The sequence below is a fragment of the Molossus molossus genome, unplaced genomic scaffold, assembly GCF_014108415.1.
Source record: "Molossus molossus isolate mMolMol1 unplaced genomic scaffold, mMolMol1.p scaffold_m16_p_13, whole genome shotgun sequence".
NCBI classification, from domain to species: domain Eukaryota; kingdom Metazoa; phylum Chordata; class Mammalia; order Chiroptera; family Molossidae; genus Molossus; species Molossus molossus.
Genome location: NW_023425348.1, coordinates 58767395 through 58781537, shown reverse-complemented (window position 1 = coordinate 58781537; position 14143 = coordinate 58767395). Strand labels below are relative to the sequence as shown.

At 38.5% G+C, this 14143-nt stretch overlaps 1 protein-coding gene across 31 annotated transcripts in view; it reads left to right on the top strand.

Annotated features, from left to right (window-relative positions):
• SOX6 (SRY-box transcription factor 6) overlaps positions 1-14143 on the top strand; it is a 509394-nt gene that overhangs the window by 471965 nt on the left and 23286 nt on the right. Inside the window, exon 18 of one of the 31 annotated variants that reach the window (XM_036260215.1) lies at positions 5152-5213. The exons of 29 other annotated variants lie outside the window; for them this stretch is intronic. In XM_036260215.1, coding sequence (XP_036116108.1) covers positions 5152-5213 — 62 coding nt within the window. Of the gene's footprint in view, positions 1-5151; positions 5238-14143 lie in introns of those variants that run through there. One more of the 31 variants, XM_036260214.1, reaches the window with a different exon arrangement.

Genomic DNA, 14143 nt, shown 5'->3' with positions numbered 1-14143 from the left:
CTTTGACCAATATCTACCCACTTTTCCCACCCCCAGCCCTTTTATGCATTTGGCCTTTTTCTATTCCACATGTAAGTGAGATCAGGCAGTATTTACCCTTTTTCTGTCTGACTTATTTGACTTCACATAATGCCTTCAAGGTCCATCACATTGCTGCAAATGGCGGGATTTTCTTTCTTTCTTTCTTTTAATGGATAAATAACATTCCACTGTATCTGTATCACATTTTCTTTATCCATTCATCTGTCAATGTACACTTAAGTTCTTTTCCACGTCTTGGCTATTGGGAATAACACAGAACAGCAGTCTCAAGGGGCTGCGTCCTCCCTCTCCTTCTACCCCATCCTCTTGTGGGGCTTCTGAGGTGACTGACGTCAGCCAGCCTAGGAGACCAGGCCCTGTTCCAGCCGGGCTTCCATGGCAAATGTCTGCCAGTCCTGAAAGGGCCAGTATCCCTTAGTAAGCAACTTGTAGACCTGCTCCATAGCTCCGAGCATGGAAGCGGCAAGGGAAAGGTCACCAAAACAGGCAGCTGTGCATGTGTATTAACCACTCATCAAAATCAAATGACAAAGCGATAAGCTGGGAAAACAGAAATTAAAAATATAAAAGGCAAATGCCTTCAAAATTTTATTTTTAAAGTCCAGCTGTTATTTGGCTTGAATATGACAAGACAGCATTTCTTGTTCACCGTGATATTTATAAAACTACAAATTCATTGGTGCTAGGGGCTTAGGAAACACGTTTAAGGTCTTGTTATTCTTTGAAGCAGTTGAAGGCTTCCTATGTATTGAGCACACACAATTTGTTAGTTCTTACATAGGGCATGCAAGGAAGAGAGGACTTAGTTGACTCTGTCACCATGTATTAAGAATAACAAACAGCTATTTAACTTTTTATGGACTTTTTTCTATGGAAGCTTCCCTCTCCTTGTTCTCCTTAGGCAGGAATGCAATTCCTATCCCAACTCTTCTAATTCCAGGGTTGCAAAGTACAGTAGAAAGGGCTCCGGTCTGGTTATTGGCAGATTTGGATGAAAGCTCTTTTGCCGAATGATGGCAAACGGGACTAATTCCTCTGAGTTTCAGTTTTTTTTATGTTTTAAAAGAGGTATGTTGAATTCTGTTATCTCTAAGGTCCCTTCCAAATCCAAGATTGTTATTAAGGTCTTCATAAAACACAGAGTATGTTTCTGATAAGAAAGGTGTGGCTCAGTGGACTGAGCGTCATCCTATGGACCAAGAGGTCCAGGTTTAATTCCCAGTCAGGGCACGTGCCCAGATTGTGGGCTCAATCCCAGTAGGGGGCGGGCAGGAGGCAGCTGATCAATATTTCTCTCTCTCTCACATGGATGCTTCTAAATCTCTCTTTCTCTCTCTCCCTTCTTCTTTCTCTAAAAAATCAATAAAAACATAATGAAAAAAAAAAAAAAAAAGGTGGTCTTTCCACAGTAACTTTATGCAGATTTTTTCAGAGAAATAAAAGAGGAGATCAGCACCTTGGAGAGTGTGTATGTGCCACTTGCTGCATCAGGTGTTCAAGTCCCCTGATCTTGTCTTCTTGATGAGAAGATCGCTTCAGTAGCATTTTCCCAATACCTCTCACAGATGCCCCCACTTCCCTCACTCTCCCCTCCCCCAACGTTGATTGTGGCTTACCTTCCTTTTCATACTCTTCTCATCACCCTCCCTCCCCTGCCCCCACACCTGGGGTCTCTAGAGGGATACTTTTTTTTTTTCTTTCTTTTGCTTTGCAGAAAAGTTTAGATAAGAAAACATTCTTGTAACACTTTAATTCTCAAATTCAATTACTGTGTCCCAGCCTCAGAGGGAGGCTGCGCCTCCTTCTGATGAGAATAGTGCAGTGTTGGCTCTGAAAGAGGCCGTCACTGGCCAGACGTTTGGACCCCGGGTTGGAACTGAAATGATGTGTTGTCTTCCATGTATTACAAACTTGCATTGATTTGAATGGAAATGGATGTGTGTACCAAGAATAGCCACTTTTAGAACTGTTGCTCTCAGAGTCTCAGATTTGCTTAGAAGGGTTTTATAGATTTGCACTGAATTTGTGAATTGGATCCCAGCCAAGATGGCCTTAACCTTTCTGAAAGCTTCATTTTTTGGGGGTGAACTTCTGATTGCTTCTAAGTTTTATATTTCAGAACAACTTTGTTATCGTCAACTTAAGCTCTCTGTTTATAGACAAATACCAGAGACTGCAACTTCTCCTTAAAAATGTACTATTTAATATGAATATCTTCTCTTACAAATCCAGCTTACCCTTTGATCCATCCTCTGGGAACTCTCTGAAGCTTTTTTCATTCCCTTTCCCTTCCCTGGACCCTTGCTCCTGGTAGGAAGGGAGATGGACTCGATGGTACACAGCTCATTGAAGGCAGCAGAGGCTACAGTACAATCTGGGGTGGGAGTTAAAGGCTACAATGACTGTACTTTGCAACGAAAAGGTCATTATTAGCTCAAGCCCACCAGAATACAGTGCCTCACTCTGCAACAATTAGATTCTCAGAATTGCAGTTAAGGAGAGATGTCATTAAAGTTTTAATTCCAGCCAAGAAATCCCTTCTTATATTCCTGACTAGTGTTCATCTTATTTGTGTTCAAATGCCTCTACCAGTCCAATGACAGGAAATGGACTACTTCATGAGAAGCTTATTCTAATACTAATGATTAATGATTAATTCTTTCTTACTTATAGCCCAAATTTGCCTCTGCTTCCTTGTAACTCTTACCCATTGTTTCTCGTCTGACTTCTGGTTTCCAGAATAATAGAAATTACCATTTTCCACATGACACCCCTTCAGATATTTGCTCAAGGATGAGGAGACTTAAATTCTAGTTGTTTTACCCTAAGCAAGTCTCTTTCTCTGAATTTTCTCATCTGTAGGTGAGGAAGTTGGTTTAGGTGATTTCTAGCTGATAGTCTTCTATAACTCTTATTTTATTTCCGGTAATTGAAATCATTTACCTTTAAGTCAATTAGAATGAAACAAGTATTAATTAAAGACCACACCATCTTTTAAATAAATGAAATTAATATAGAAATATGCCAGCAGTGAGCTGCCTTTGCCCAAGAAGGTATCTGAGTACTAGCATGTATACCAGGAATAAGAGATGGGAAATGGGACATATGAAAAGACCCAGGTAAGTCAGAAGCGAGCACTAGCCAGAGCTGCGCTACAGGGCTTTGTGTCTGGCTGTTACAACTGCCTAAGTGAGTGTTCTCATCCATGTCAGAAAAATGAATAGGCCAAGCAGTCTCTATGGAACCAGCAGGCCGGGGCTGAGGCCGGAATGGGTAGCCAGGGAGGCCCATGACATGGTGAAGACTAAGTAACGGCCATACAGGCTGGGAGATAAGCAACGTTCCCAAAGCCCTTGGCTCTGGACTAACTCTGTTGTATGAGCATCACAAAAATGTATTTTACTGTGGATATAAACAGTTTTAGAGGATCCGGGGCACAAGTTTATATCAGCACTACATATAAAGTGCAGCTCTCTTAAACAAGCAAATAAACTTCTCTTAAAGATATATATTTGCTGTGTCTTAAAAGCTCCCAAATAACTTTTAATGTTGGTAGAAAACAATTTCCATTGAATCCTCCAAGTGATGGATAGTCCTGATGGGGCAGGCACGTGAAATGTCAAGATTCTTGTATGACTCCATCCCCTAATACTTCATAAAGGGAACTCAATTTGCTTCTCAGAGTTGCTTAAGCTAGAAAGCCTAATCAAAGACCCAGGCTCTCTTAGTGAGGAAGCTAGCCCTGCCCAGCCGCTGGTTTTTCGTTGAACTCTCTTCTGTGAAGGCGTGTCAATGACAGTGTATACACTTACCACACACACATACACACAGGCACACACGCACACACACGCATGCACAAACACGCAACCATCTATTTTCTGACTGAATATCCTCTACCCTGGAGAAGAAATGCTTGTCTGTGTCATTGCTGAATCATACAGAAGTACTTCCCCATCTTGCTATAGCAATTGGGTGACAAAATGGTAACACCACCTTAGATCCAAGACAGGAGCAGCCAGTGTTTGTTTCCAGTGGTGCTGTAAAATCAGTTCATGCTTCCTCGGCAGGATGTACGTCTGCTTCACATACCAACATGTGAAAATAAACCCCAGCCGGTAGCTGTTCATCTCCATGTTTGCACTGGCTGCACAGCTTTGGAGGTATGGACCTTGTCTAGCTCCCTGTCCCAGAATCCTCCTTCCTTGGCAGCAAGAGCCCCCCCACTTCCCATCTGCAAGCTGTAGAATCAGCCCAACCTTAGGTTGGTGGGGTTTAAAGAGCCTCGTGCCAGTTTTGAGTGCTCTTTCGGTTCTCTGCTTAAGGTCAGGGTTGGACTTGAGACCAACCTCCCCACCCCCTTCTTTTCAAGTTCTGATAACTGTGCTTCTAACTTATTCCAAAATGTCAAGAACCCATTTGCATTTGCATTATACTGTAGACTGTTGCATTTAGGAGTGGGCTGTAAAAGCAGCTCAGAACTGAAACTTAATATAAACAGAGAATTTTATAAGAATTTCAATATATTCAACCATTTAAAAATTTATACTAAAAATACACATTTCAGCTTACTGGTTTATATATATGTGTATGTAAATATGTGTGTATATACACTTACATGGCAGGGAAATCACTGCATGCTGCTTTCAATATAAGCTCACCATTCACTGGGAAGGTTGAGCCTGTATAGGACAAAATAAAAAAGGGTACTGCTACTTACTTCACACCGCAGAGGAGTGGAAGTGTTAGTGCAGAGACAGAAAAACAGTCAACCGCCCCTAAAACTTCCTTGCGTTCATTTGTTGCTGTCTCATAGTCAATAATCCTAATCCTTTGTTAGTTATTCCAATGAGTCCTTCTTAAAAACTGACCCATACATTTACAAGATAATGGTCTTCCGCTGGTTCCAGTTCCCACATGTAGAAAGGGGGAGATGTGAGATGGTCTTTCTTGGTTGGGTCTTATGCATATTCAATGCGTTTTAGTTCTGATTCATAGAGATCCTTTTGAAATATATTTTTACTTTTGGGCAGAAAAGGGGGCTCTATTAAGTAGTAAATCGCACTCCCCAGTTAACTTGTGGGTTCGTTTTCTAATCACCCGAACGAACAGGACTCTGCAGTGTAGGACGCATCACCCAGGTATGCAGAAGGACTAGAAGGGAGCAGATACGTGTAAGTTAACCACCTGCTATGTTCTTGGTACTGGAACAGACATTCTATGACTTCTCTTGCCATTACTATTGCTACTATTTCTAATGGCAATTACTGTTTAGTGAGTGGCGATTGGGTTCTAATCACCGTGCTAGGAAATTTACATTCCCATTTAATTCTCACAAGGATCCTGCCAAGTAGAAATTATTAGCTCTCTTTTATAAGGAGATAAAAACTACAGTTTAGAGAAGGGAGATAATTTACCCAAGGTGACTTAGGGAATATCCAGTCTGCAGTTCAAACCTAGATCTTTCTAACTACATAGTATCTGAGACACACTGACTCCCATTTTCCCCCAAGATGGGCTGATGGAGTTAGTGGCCTTTGTTGGAGTAGCTTTTCCCTGTTGCTTTTCATTAAAAAGTAGAAAAAAAATCAATGAGAAGTAGAAATTTGTAAATTTTTTTTTTTTTTTTTTTATCTTTCAAACCATTAGGTACCTTTCAAATACTTACACCAGAGTCTCAGGGAAAAAAGCTTTGGTGGATCATAAAATTGAGTTGATTACCCCCAAATCCTTGAACCATTTCCTTGTTATATCATCTATTTGCATATCCCAACCTAATAAGAAATTTGTTTTTGCTGCACCCATGATCTGTATCTCTCATTCTAATCAAAGGCAGATTCCCTAGAAGAAATGAAATGAAATGAAAAGAGACCATTAAATTAATTCTTATGCTAAGTCTGATGCCACTGAGACGTTTCAGGTGACCATTTAAAAAATTCACTTTGGCCCTGGCCGGTTTGGCTCAGTGGTTAAAGCATTGGCCCACGGACCAGAGTCCTGGGTTTGGTTCCCACTAAGGGCACGTACCTCAGTTGCAGTTTGTCCCCGGTCCTGGTTGGAGTCATGTGGATGGCAACCAGTTGATGTGTCTCTCTCACATCGATGTTTCTCTCCCTCTCTTCCTCCCTCTCTCCCTCCCGCTCTATTTGAAGATAAATGCAAAAATGTCCTCGGGTGAGGATAAAAAAAAAATCACTTTGAACTTGGGGAGTTACACTTGTGTTTTTTGGGATTTCTGCCATTTAACTGTGAGATGGGCAAGTTAGCTTCTTTAAACCCCAGTTTCAGGAGTGTGGATGAGATGGTCTTTAATTTTCCTCTTACATTAAAATTCTCTGATTCCATGAGCATGTTTTAGCCATTTCATAATGACTCTGCTGTCTAGGGAAGGTCTATCATGTGCCTGTTTGAATACATGCTTCAGTTGTATATATTGACACCCCCCCCCACAGCATTACAGTAACTTTCAGATTTAATGTTTCCAACAAAGCTCAGACTTGCCTTACCATCTTTGCAAGATTTCCTCAGAATTAGCAAGGCTGGGATTTCAGAATTGGGTAGTATAGCAAGCCAATAAAAGAAGTAGGATTAGAACCAATGATCTCTGAATCCAAACAGCTGTGGTACAATTTCCCATCAAAGTCACTTTAAGTAGGGTTTTAAATAGGCAAGGTATTGAACAGAATATAAGAAAAAAAATGGCCTGGACTGGGGTATATGAGGTCAATGGGGAAAGAAGGGGAATATCTGTAATACTTTCAACAATAAAGATACATTTTAAAGAAAGAAATAAAATCGGATTTATACAAAATCTGATTTCAGAAATTCCTAGGTTCTAATGTAACATGTAGACATCAGAGTCTCCCTCTTAAAGGCTTACTGTCAAAGATGTCCATTGCTTTCTACTGTGACATTTGAATACTTACCTTCTGCCAGCGTGTACCAGACCCTGGGGAAGCAGTTATGATTGTGACGCAATGTGGCCCCTGCCTTTTGGGGTGCACAGTCTAGCGAAGAAGGTAGGCACATTCAGTTGGTAATTTGGATAAAGTATAGTAAATGTTAAGGTACAGAGTCACAGAGTGCTGTGGGGGCCTAAAATACTTAGCCCAACCTGCAAAACTAGGTCCGACTGCCTGGAGGAGATTTCTGTGGCGAGTGATTGAATGCGTGATTGCAAGGAGGACAGGAAGAGGGGAGAGCACAAATTCTTGGTATGAAACAACACATTGTGTGGAGAACTAGAAGTAGTTTAAGTATTATTAAGCCACAAATATTGCAAGTAGAGTAGCCAGAGATGGAACTGGAGACACAGGTAAAGAACAGGTGTGGAGAGCTTGGTGTACCACACCAGGAAGTTTGGACTTAACCTTTGGGAGCCACTGAAGACTTAAATATGGGAGTGGTGTGGTCAGAATTACATGTGTGATGCATCCCTCTTGCTGAAATTAGAAAGAGGTATTTAAGTGGGGACCGGGGACTCAAAGCTGGAAGTAAGATTCTCAGCTAGAAGGTTAGTCAGCCCAGCAGGGGCAGTGAGGCTAAGGCCATGGATGAGATACGCATGGGAACAAGAGGGTGGATTTCGTGGTATCTTTGTCGACTAATGCTGAGATCTGCTTCATCTTGGTTTGCGCGTCTTAATTTCATGTAGAGTCTATGGTAGTGTATCGAGTTGGATGAAGTCAGTAGCTGCTGAGCAACATGAATTATTTAGTCTACCAGCTTTTCACCAGCCTCCGTGTTCTCCAAGGGAATCGACTTGAATCTGAGCCTGGTTCTCTGAAAACTTAGGGAGCCAGACCTATTGTTGTCTCATTTCATCCACGGTTGTTTCTGGTTCAAGCGTAAATGCTGCCTTTTTTGCCTGGTCCGACAGCTTGTGAGCCTTCCTCCTGGGGGTACAAATACCAAATAGGTAGTATGTGGAATATTTGATATTCTCTGTTACTTTCAGGTCATTAAAATAAAGAATCACACAAGTTATCCCCATTGCCCTTGGATCCTCTAGTTGAAACAAGGTAAAGGGCTCTGTTTAGCTATCTGTGTAAAGCAAATATAACTTGAGAATTTTTTTTTTAAGTAAACACGGGCACCCAAACTGAAAGCAAGAGACTCTTGAACACACAGACTGGTATATCCCTGGTTAGAATTTCCTTCATTTTGCAAAGCCACGAGCCCCATGCATCAGCTCACCACAAAGTCATTAAGCCTTTTTAAGCTCAGATGAAAAACATTAACAAATACCACAAAAGGCTTTAGTATGGCCCCTTTGTTCACTCACATATGGCACTCTATAACTCCTGCGCCACTCTGGTCGTGTGTTTGTTTAAGCTGCCTCCATCGGGCTGGTCCTGAAAGAACAAAAGACATCTTGAGCAATCCGAAGCAGGAAATGGGCTAATCTAAACATGGTTTGTGACACTTTAAGTAGAATAGAAAGGGGAGGGATTGATTAGTCATTAATGTCCAATTGGCTCCATATGGATGTTGCAATAATAAAGCCCCTTTTTCAGAGCAGTAGCAGAGTTATTGAATTAGAGGTTTATGTTTCCTTAGAGCTGACCTTCGGGAATTCCCTTTTGGTTCTTCTTGTTGATCTTTTAAGAGAATGGAGTTTCCAATAGAAAAAAATAGAAGCTTTATTCACAATAACACTTGCTCATAATCCTGCAGGCAAGGAATGCATTAATTTAGCATCGTTTTAGTCCCGGCTACAACTTCAGTCCTTAGTGCTTTCTTTGCATGCTGTTGCATCTTTGGTGGGGCAGTATTTCAGTGACCAATTAGATAGTGGCATGAACTTCATAACTGGTAATGCGCTCCTCTAATGTGCTTAGCTGTGCAGGGAAATGGTGTCCTTACAGGGGGAAAGCAATGTTCCAGCCAAGGAACAGTGGGCTTTGAAACTCAGACTTATTTCAGATCACCGAATGGTAGCTCGGGTAGCGTTAGTGTGGGAGAAATGCACCAGACTGAATATTAGACGGAGGTTCTAGACAGGCTCTGCTGCTTAGTAGCAGTATTTTAGCTGCTGGTTATCTCAGGAGAAAGTAACATAACTCTCTGAGCCTTGGTTTCTTCCTTTATAAAACGGGGCAAATATATCTACCCTCCTGCCCATTTCAAAGGATTATAAAGAGGACTAAGAAGATAATGTTTTTACTAAAAGTATTTTGTAAATATGATTATATGTTAAAAAAAATGACAACACTGAAGCTGTCCTACTTTGGGCACACGAGAAGGCAGGGTTCTCTGGAAGAGACAACAATGCGGGGAAAATAGAAGGCAGCAGGAAAAGAGGGAGGCCAAATATGACAGAGATTGACTATAAAAAAAGCCATAGGCATGAATCTATAGGGGTTGAGCAGGGCTGTGGAGGACAGGACACTGTGGACATCGCTCATTCACAGGGTCGCCAGGAGTCGGAGCTGACTCAACGGCATGTAGCACAGAGTTTCTGAGCACACCTAGTGTTTCTAGCCTGTAAACCGCCCTCTGGTCTAGTGTAGTCCAAACGATAAATTGCTCTTTACAGAATTACTTTGGTACTCTGATGAGTGACATGTCTGTTTCCGAAGTGCCTAATGGAATTCTTTCTTATGTGTTTTCTTCCTTTCTTTCTTTCTATCTACCTAATTTATCCAGTGAATTTCTTGGTGTAGATAAGTTTAGTAATTGAGGTAAGTAGGATATTTGTTTTTAGTGGGATTAAAGAACTTTAGGATAAAAAAAGGAAGTTAAAATTTGCAAATTTTGCTCCTACGTTGGACAAATGAAGAATTAACACTTTAATCAAAGTAGCCTAGATAATTTATCTTTTGTTTCTACACCACTGGTTTCTATTCTTTCACCAACCTCTAGCTCAGAAGAACTATGCCATCCATACTTTGCATTTGCCTTCTTTAAATCATGACACCCATCAGTAGCTCATTCTTTGCTAACCTATCTAGCTAATCTTTTATAAAAGGCATACAGAACAAACCATACTTTTCACCCCGTCATCCCTTCTTCTCAGACGATGAACACATCATTTCCCTAATGATCAAGGCTCTTGTTCAAACATGAATTGTATTTTTCTGTCAAGTAAATCACTAGGATAACTAAATTGATTGTTTGGGTTTGTTTGTTTGTTTTTTTAACAAGAAGAAATCAAATTTGAATTCCAAGCAGCCTTCTTGTATTGGAAGTAAGTTCACATTCTAGCAGGAAGAGGAATGCGAAGTTCGCAGAAGTTCCATAATCACAGACAAGAGCTGTCAGCCATGTCTACAACCACGATTAGACCTCTGCAAGACTGAGACAGAGTTGGTGGGATACACATGGTGAAACATTCTGACCGGCATAATATCAGTACCCTTCTTTCCTAGTTGTTCATGCCCCTTTCTAAAATTCCTTCATCTTCTACATTTTTGTTTTTTGTGTACTCTCTATCGTTTATTATCTATTAACCCCAAAAAGGGCCTATCAAATATATCAAACTCTTTCCAAAATCCTGCAAGAAAAAAATAAATGATTCTACTGATAGACTGATATAATCTAAAATATTGTGATTGTCAAGCAATCCGATGGTATATATTCATGTCTCTTTTCACTAGTAAGCCTTTTTGCTTACTAATTCTTTTGTTTCATAATTCTTTTTGGAAAAAGAGACCATCTTTTTGAATTCACAATTATCTGAATAGGCCATACACTCAGATCCACAGAGAAAGAACCTTTCTGAAAAGATCACTTTTGTTTGTTTTTCTGTTTTACTTTCATTATTTTATTATTTCTTTTTATAACTGAAAGTTAAAACAGTTTTATTTTGACTACTGTTCCATGATATGGATATACCACAATTTGTTTATTCTCCAGTTATTTTCCATATTTGGTTATTATGAATAAAACTAATATAAATGTTCTTATATACATCTATTTCTGAAAAAAAGTTTTCATTTGTTTTGGGTGAGTACCTAGGAGTATAGGAATAGAGTTACTGGGTGTATTTTTTTTTTTTTTCATAATAAACTGCTGCCCTGGCCGGTTTGGCTCAGCAGTTGGAGGGTTGGAGCGTTGGCCTGCGGACCAGAGTCCAGGTTTGGTTCCTGCTGGGGACACGTACCAAAAACAAACTGCCAAACTGTTTTCCAAAATGGTTATGCCAATTTGCACTTCTACCACCAATATATTAGAGTTCTAGTTGCTCTATACATCTATCAATATTTAATGTAGTAAGCCATTTAGCAGGTGGGAAATGGTATATCACTGTTGCATTTTTCTGATGACTAATAATTTGGATTTCTATTTCATGTGCGCATTGGTTATAACTATATCTTCTTTTGTAAAGTGTTTGTTCAAGTCTTTTACCCATTTTTAAATTAGATTGTTTACTTTTGGTTTTTGCTTTTCTGAAGCTCTTTATAAATTCTTGATACAAGGTTTTGTTAGATATGCGCCTTGTGAATATCTTTTTCCATTCTGTGCTTTGACATTTGTTTTTTTAACAATGACTTGATAAGGAGAGTCTTAATTTTGATAAAATTCAATTTGTCATTTTTCTTGTATATTTAGTGCTTTATATGCCATTCTATGAATCTTTGCTATTCCAAGGTCAGTAAGATATTCTCCTATATATTCCTTGAGGAGTGTTACCTTTGTTGCTTTTGGATTTGTTATAATTCATCTCGAAATAATTGTTGAGTGTAGTATGTGATGAGAGATGAAGGTTTACTTTTTCCACATATTTATCTACTTTTTCTAGCACTATCTGTTGAAAAAACTACCACTTCCCACTGTAATACCCTAGGATTTTACTGAAAGTTGACGATACATGTGAGGGTTTAGTTCTGGACTCTCAGTTCTGAGTCACTGATCTACTGGTTTGTGCCTCACCAACACCACACTGTTCTTATTACTCTCATTTTTAAAATGTCTCAGAATCCTTTTTTTTTTTTTTTTTTTTTTTGTAACTATAAGTCTTAAAATAAGGTAGTTTGAATTCTTGAACTTTCTTTAAGTTTATTTTGGCTATTCTTACTACTTTATTTTTTATATAAATTTTTTTAAGTCAACTTGCTAATTTCTAAAAAAAGTCTTTTGAGAGTTTTTATTGAGATTGAGTTGACTCTATAAATCAAAGTTGAAAGAATTCACATCTTAATAATATTGAGTCTTCTGATCTCATGGTGTAATCATTCCATTTCCATAGGTCTTTAATTTAACTCACAAATGTATTGTTTTCAGCACGTAGGTCTTGAAAATTATTTTGGTCAAATTTATTTCTAAGTATGTAGAAATAATTTCTTTATTCTTATTATATATAACAATATCGCTAAATTCACTTATATTCTTGCGATATATTCTAGTTGGTTTTGATTTATTATCCATTTTACATACTGCTGGATTTATTTTGCTATTTTATCAAGAATTTTTGCATATATGTTCAAATCCCTGTCCAGGTATGATTATTGTCTTATAATATGAATTTAGAAGTAGTTTTTCTTCCTCTTACTTTCTTAGCTTAAGATTATTATTCTTATTTCCTTAAGTGTTACATTAGTGTTTAGAAAGAATTGCCACTGAATCCATTTGGGCCTGGAATTTCTTTGTGGGAACACCACTGATTATAAATCTAATTTCTTTATTAGCTATAAGAGTATTTTCTATTTATTCTGGAGTGCAATTTAGTAGTTTGTACCTTTCAAGGAATTTGTTCATTTTGTCTAAGTTGTCAAGTTTATTGGTATTAAGGTATTCATAACACTTCCTAATTATTCTTTTAATGTGCATAGTAGCTATAGTGAAATCCTCTTTTTCAATACAAATCTTGGTATTTTTGTTTTCTGTATCTGTTAAACAGTCTTACTAAAGGTTTATCAATTTTATTGATCTTTCAAATTACTAACCCTTCGATTTGTAAATTGTCTTTGTTGTGTCTGTTTTCTATTTCATTTATTTCTATATCCATTTTGAAAATCTCTGATTTGAATTGCATTATTTAATTTATTTATATTTAATGCAATTATTGAATTTGATGGACTTACAAGTTTTACCACTTGTTATTTGTTTTCTATTTGTTCCCCTAGTTTTTGGCCTTCTGTTTTTCCTTTCCTTCCTTTGGTTTAATTGAATCGTTTTATTTTTATCACTATTGTTGTCGTTATTATTATTATTATTTTTTTTTATCCTCACCCGAGGACATTTTTCCATTTTTTGTTCAGGAAGAGTGGGAGGGAGAGAGAGGAACAGAGAGAGAGAGAGAAACATCAATGTGAAAGGGACACATCGAGTGGCTGCCACCCGCACGACCGACCAGGGCCGGGGACAAACTGCAACCGAGGTACGCGCCCTTAGCGGGAACCGAACCCGGGTCTCTCAGGACCGCAGGCCGACGCTCTAACCGCTGAGCCAAACCGGCCAGGGCTGTTGTCGTTATTATTAAAGACTATATTTTTTAGAGCAGTTTAAGGTTCACATATATTCCCTGCCACAAGTGTACACAGCCTCTCTCATTATCAACATCCTCCACCAGAGTGGTCCATTTGTTACCATTGACGAACTTACCTAGACAGGTCATAATCACCTAAAGTTCATAGTTTACATTAGGGTTCACTCTTGGTGTTGTACACTCTATGGGGTTGGACAAATGCATAACAACATATATTCATTATTATGGTATCATACAGAGTATTTTCACTGCCCTAAAATTCCTCTGTGTTCGATATATTCATCTCTCTCTTCCCCAGACATAACCACTGACCCTTTTACTGTCTCCCTTAAAATCCTCTTTTTTGGTCTTCCATTTGAATTACTCCACTGACATTTTAGCTATACCTCTTTGTATTTTTTTTTTCAGTTGTATTTTCTGGTGATCACTATACATCTTTAATTAAGTATCCTTACAGTTAACATTATACCATTTCTCATAAAATAAAGTAACTCTTAACAATTTAAGTTCCTTTACTACCCTTGTCCCTTGTGCTAATATGCTTTTGTTTTCACATATTTTACCTTTTCATATATTATAAATCCTACAATAAAATGTTTTATATTAAATATTTCTTTATCTTTTAAAAACACTAAATAATTAGCTATTAATGAATTACAGAGAAGAAAAAAGTTT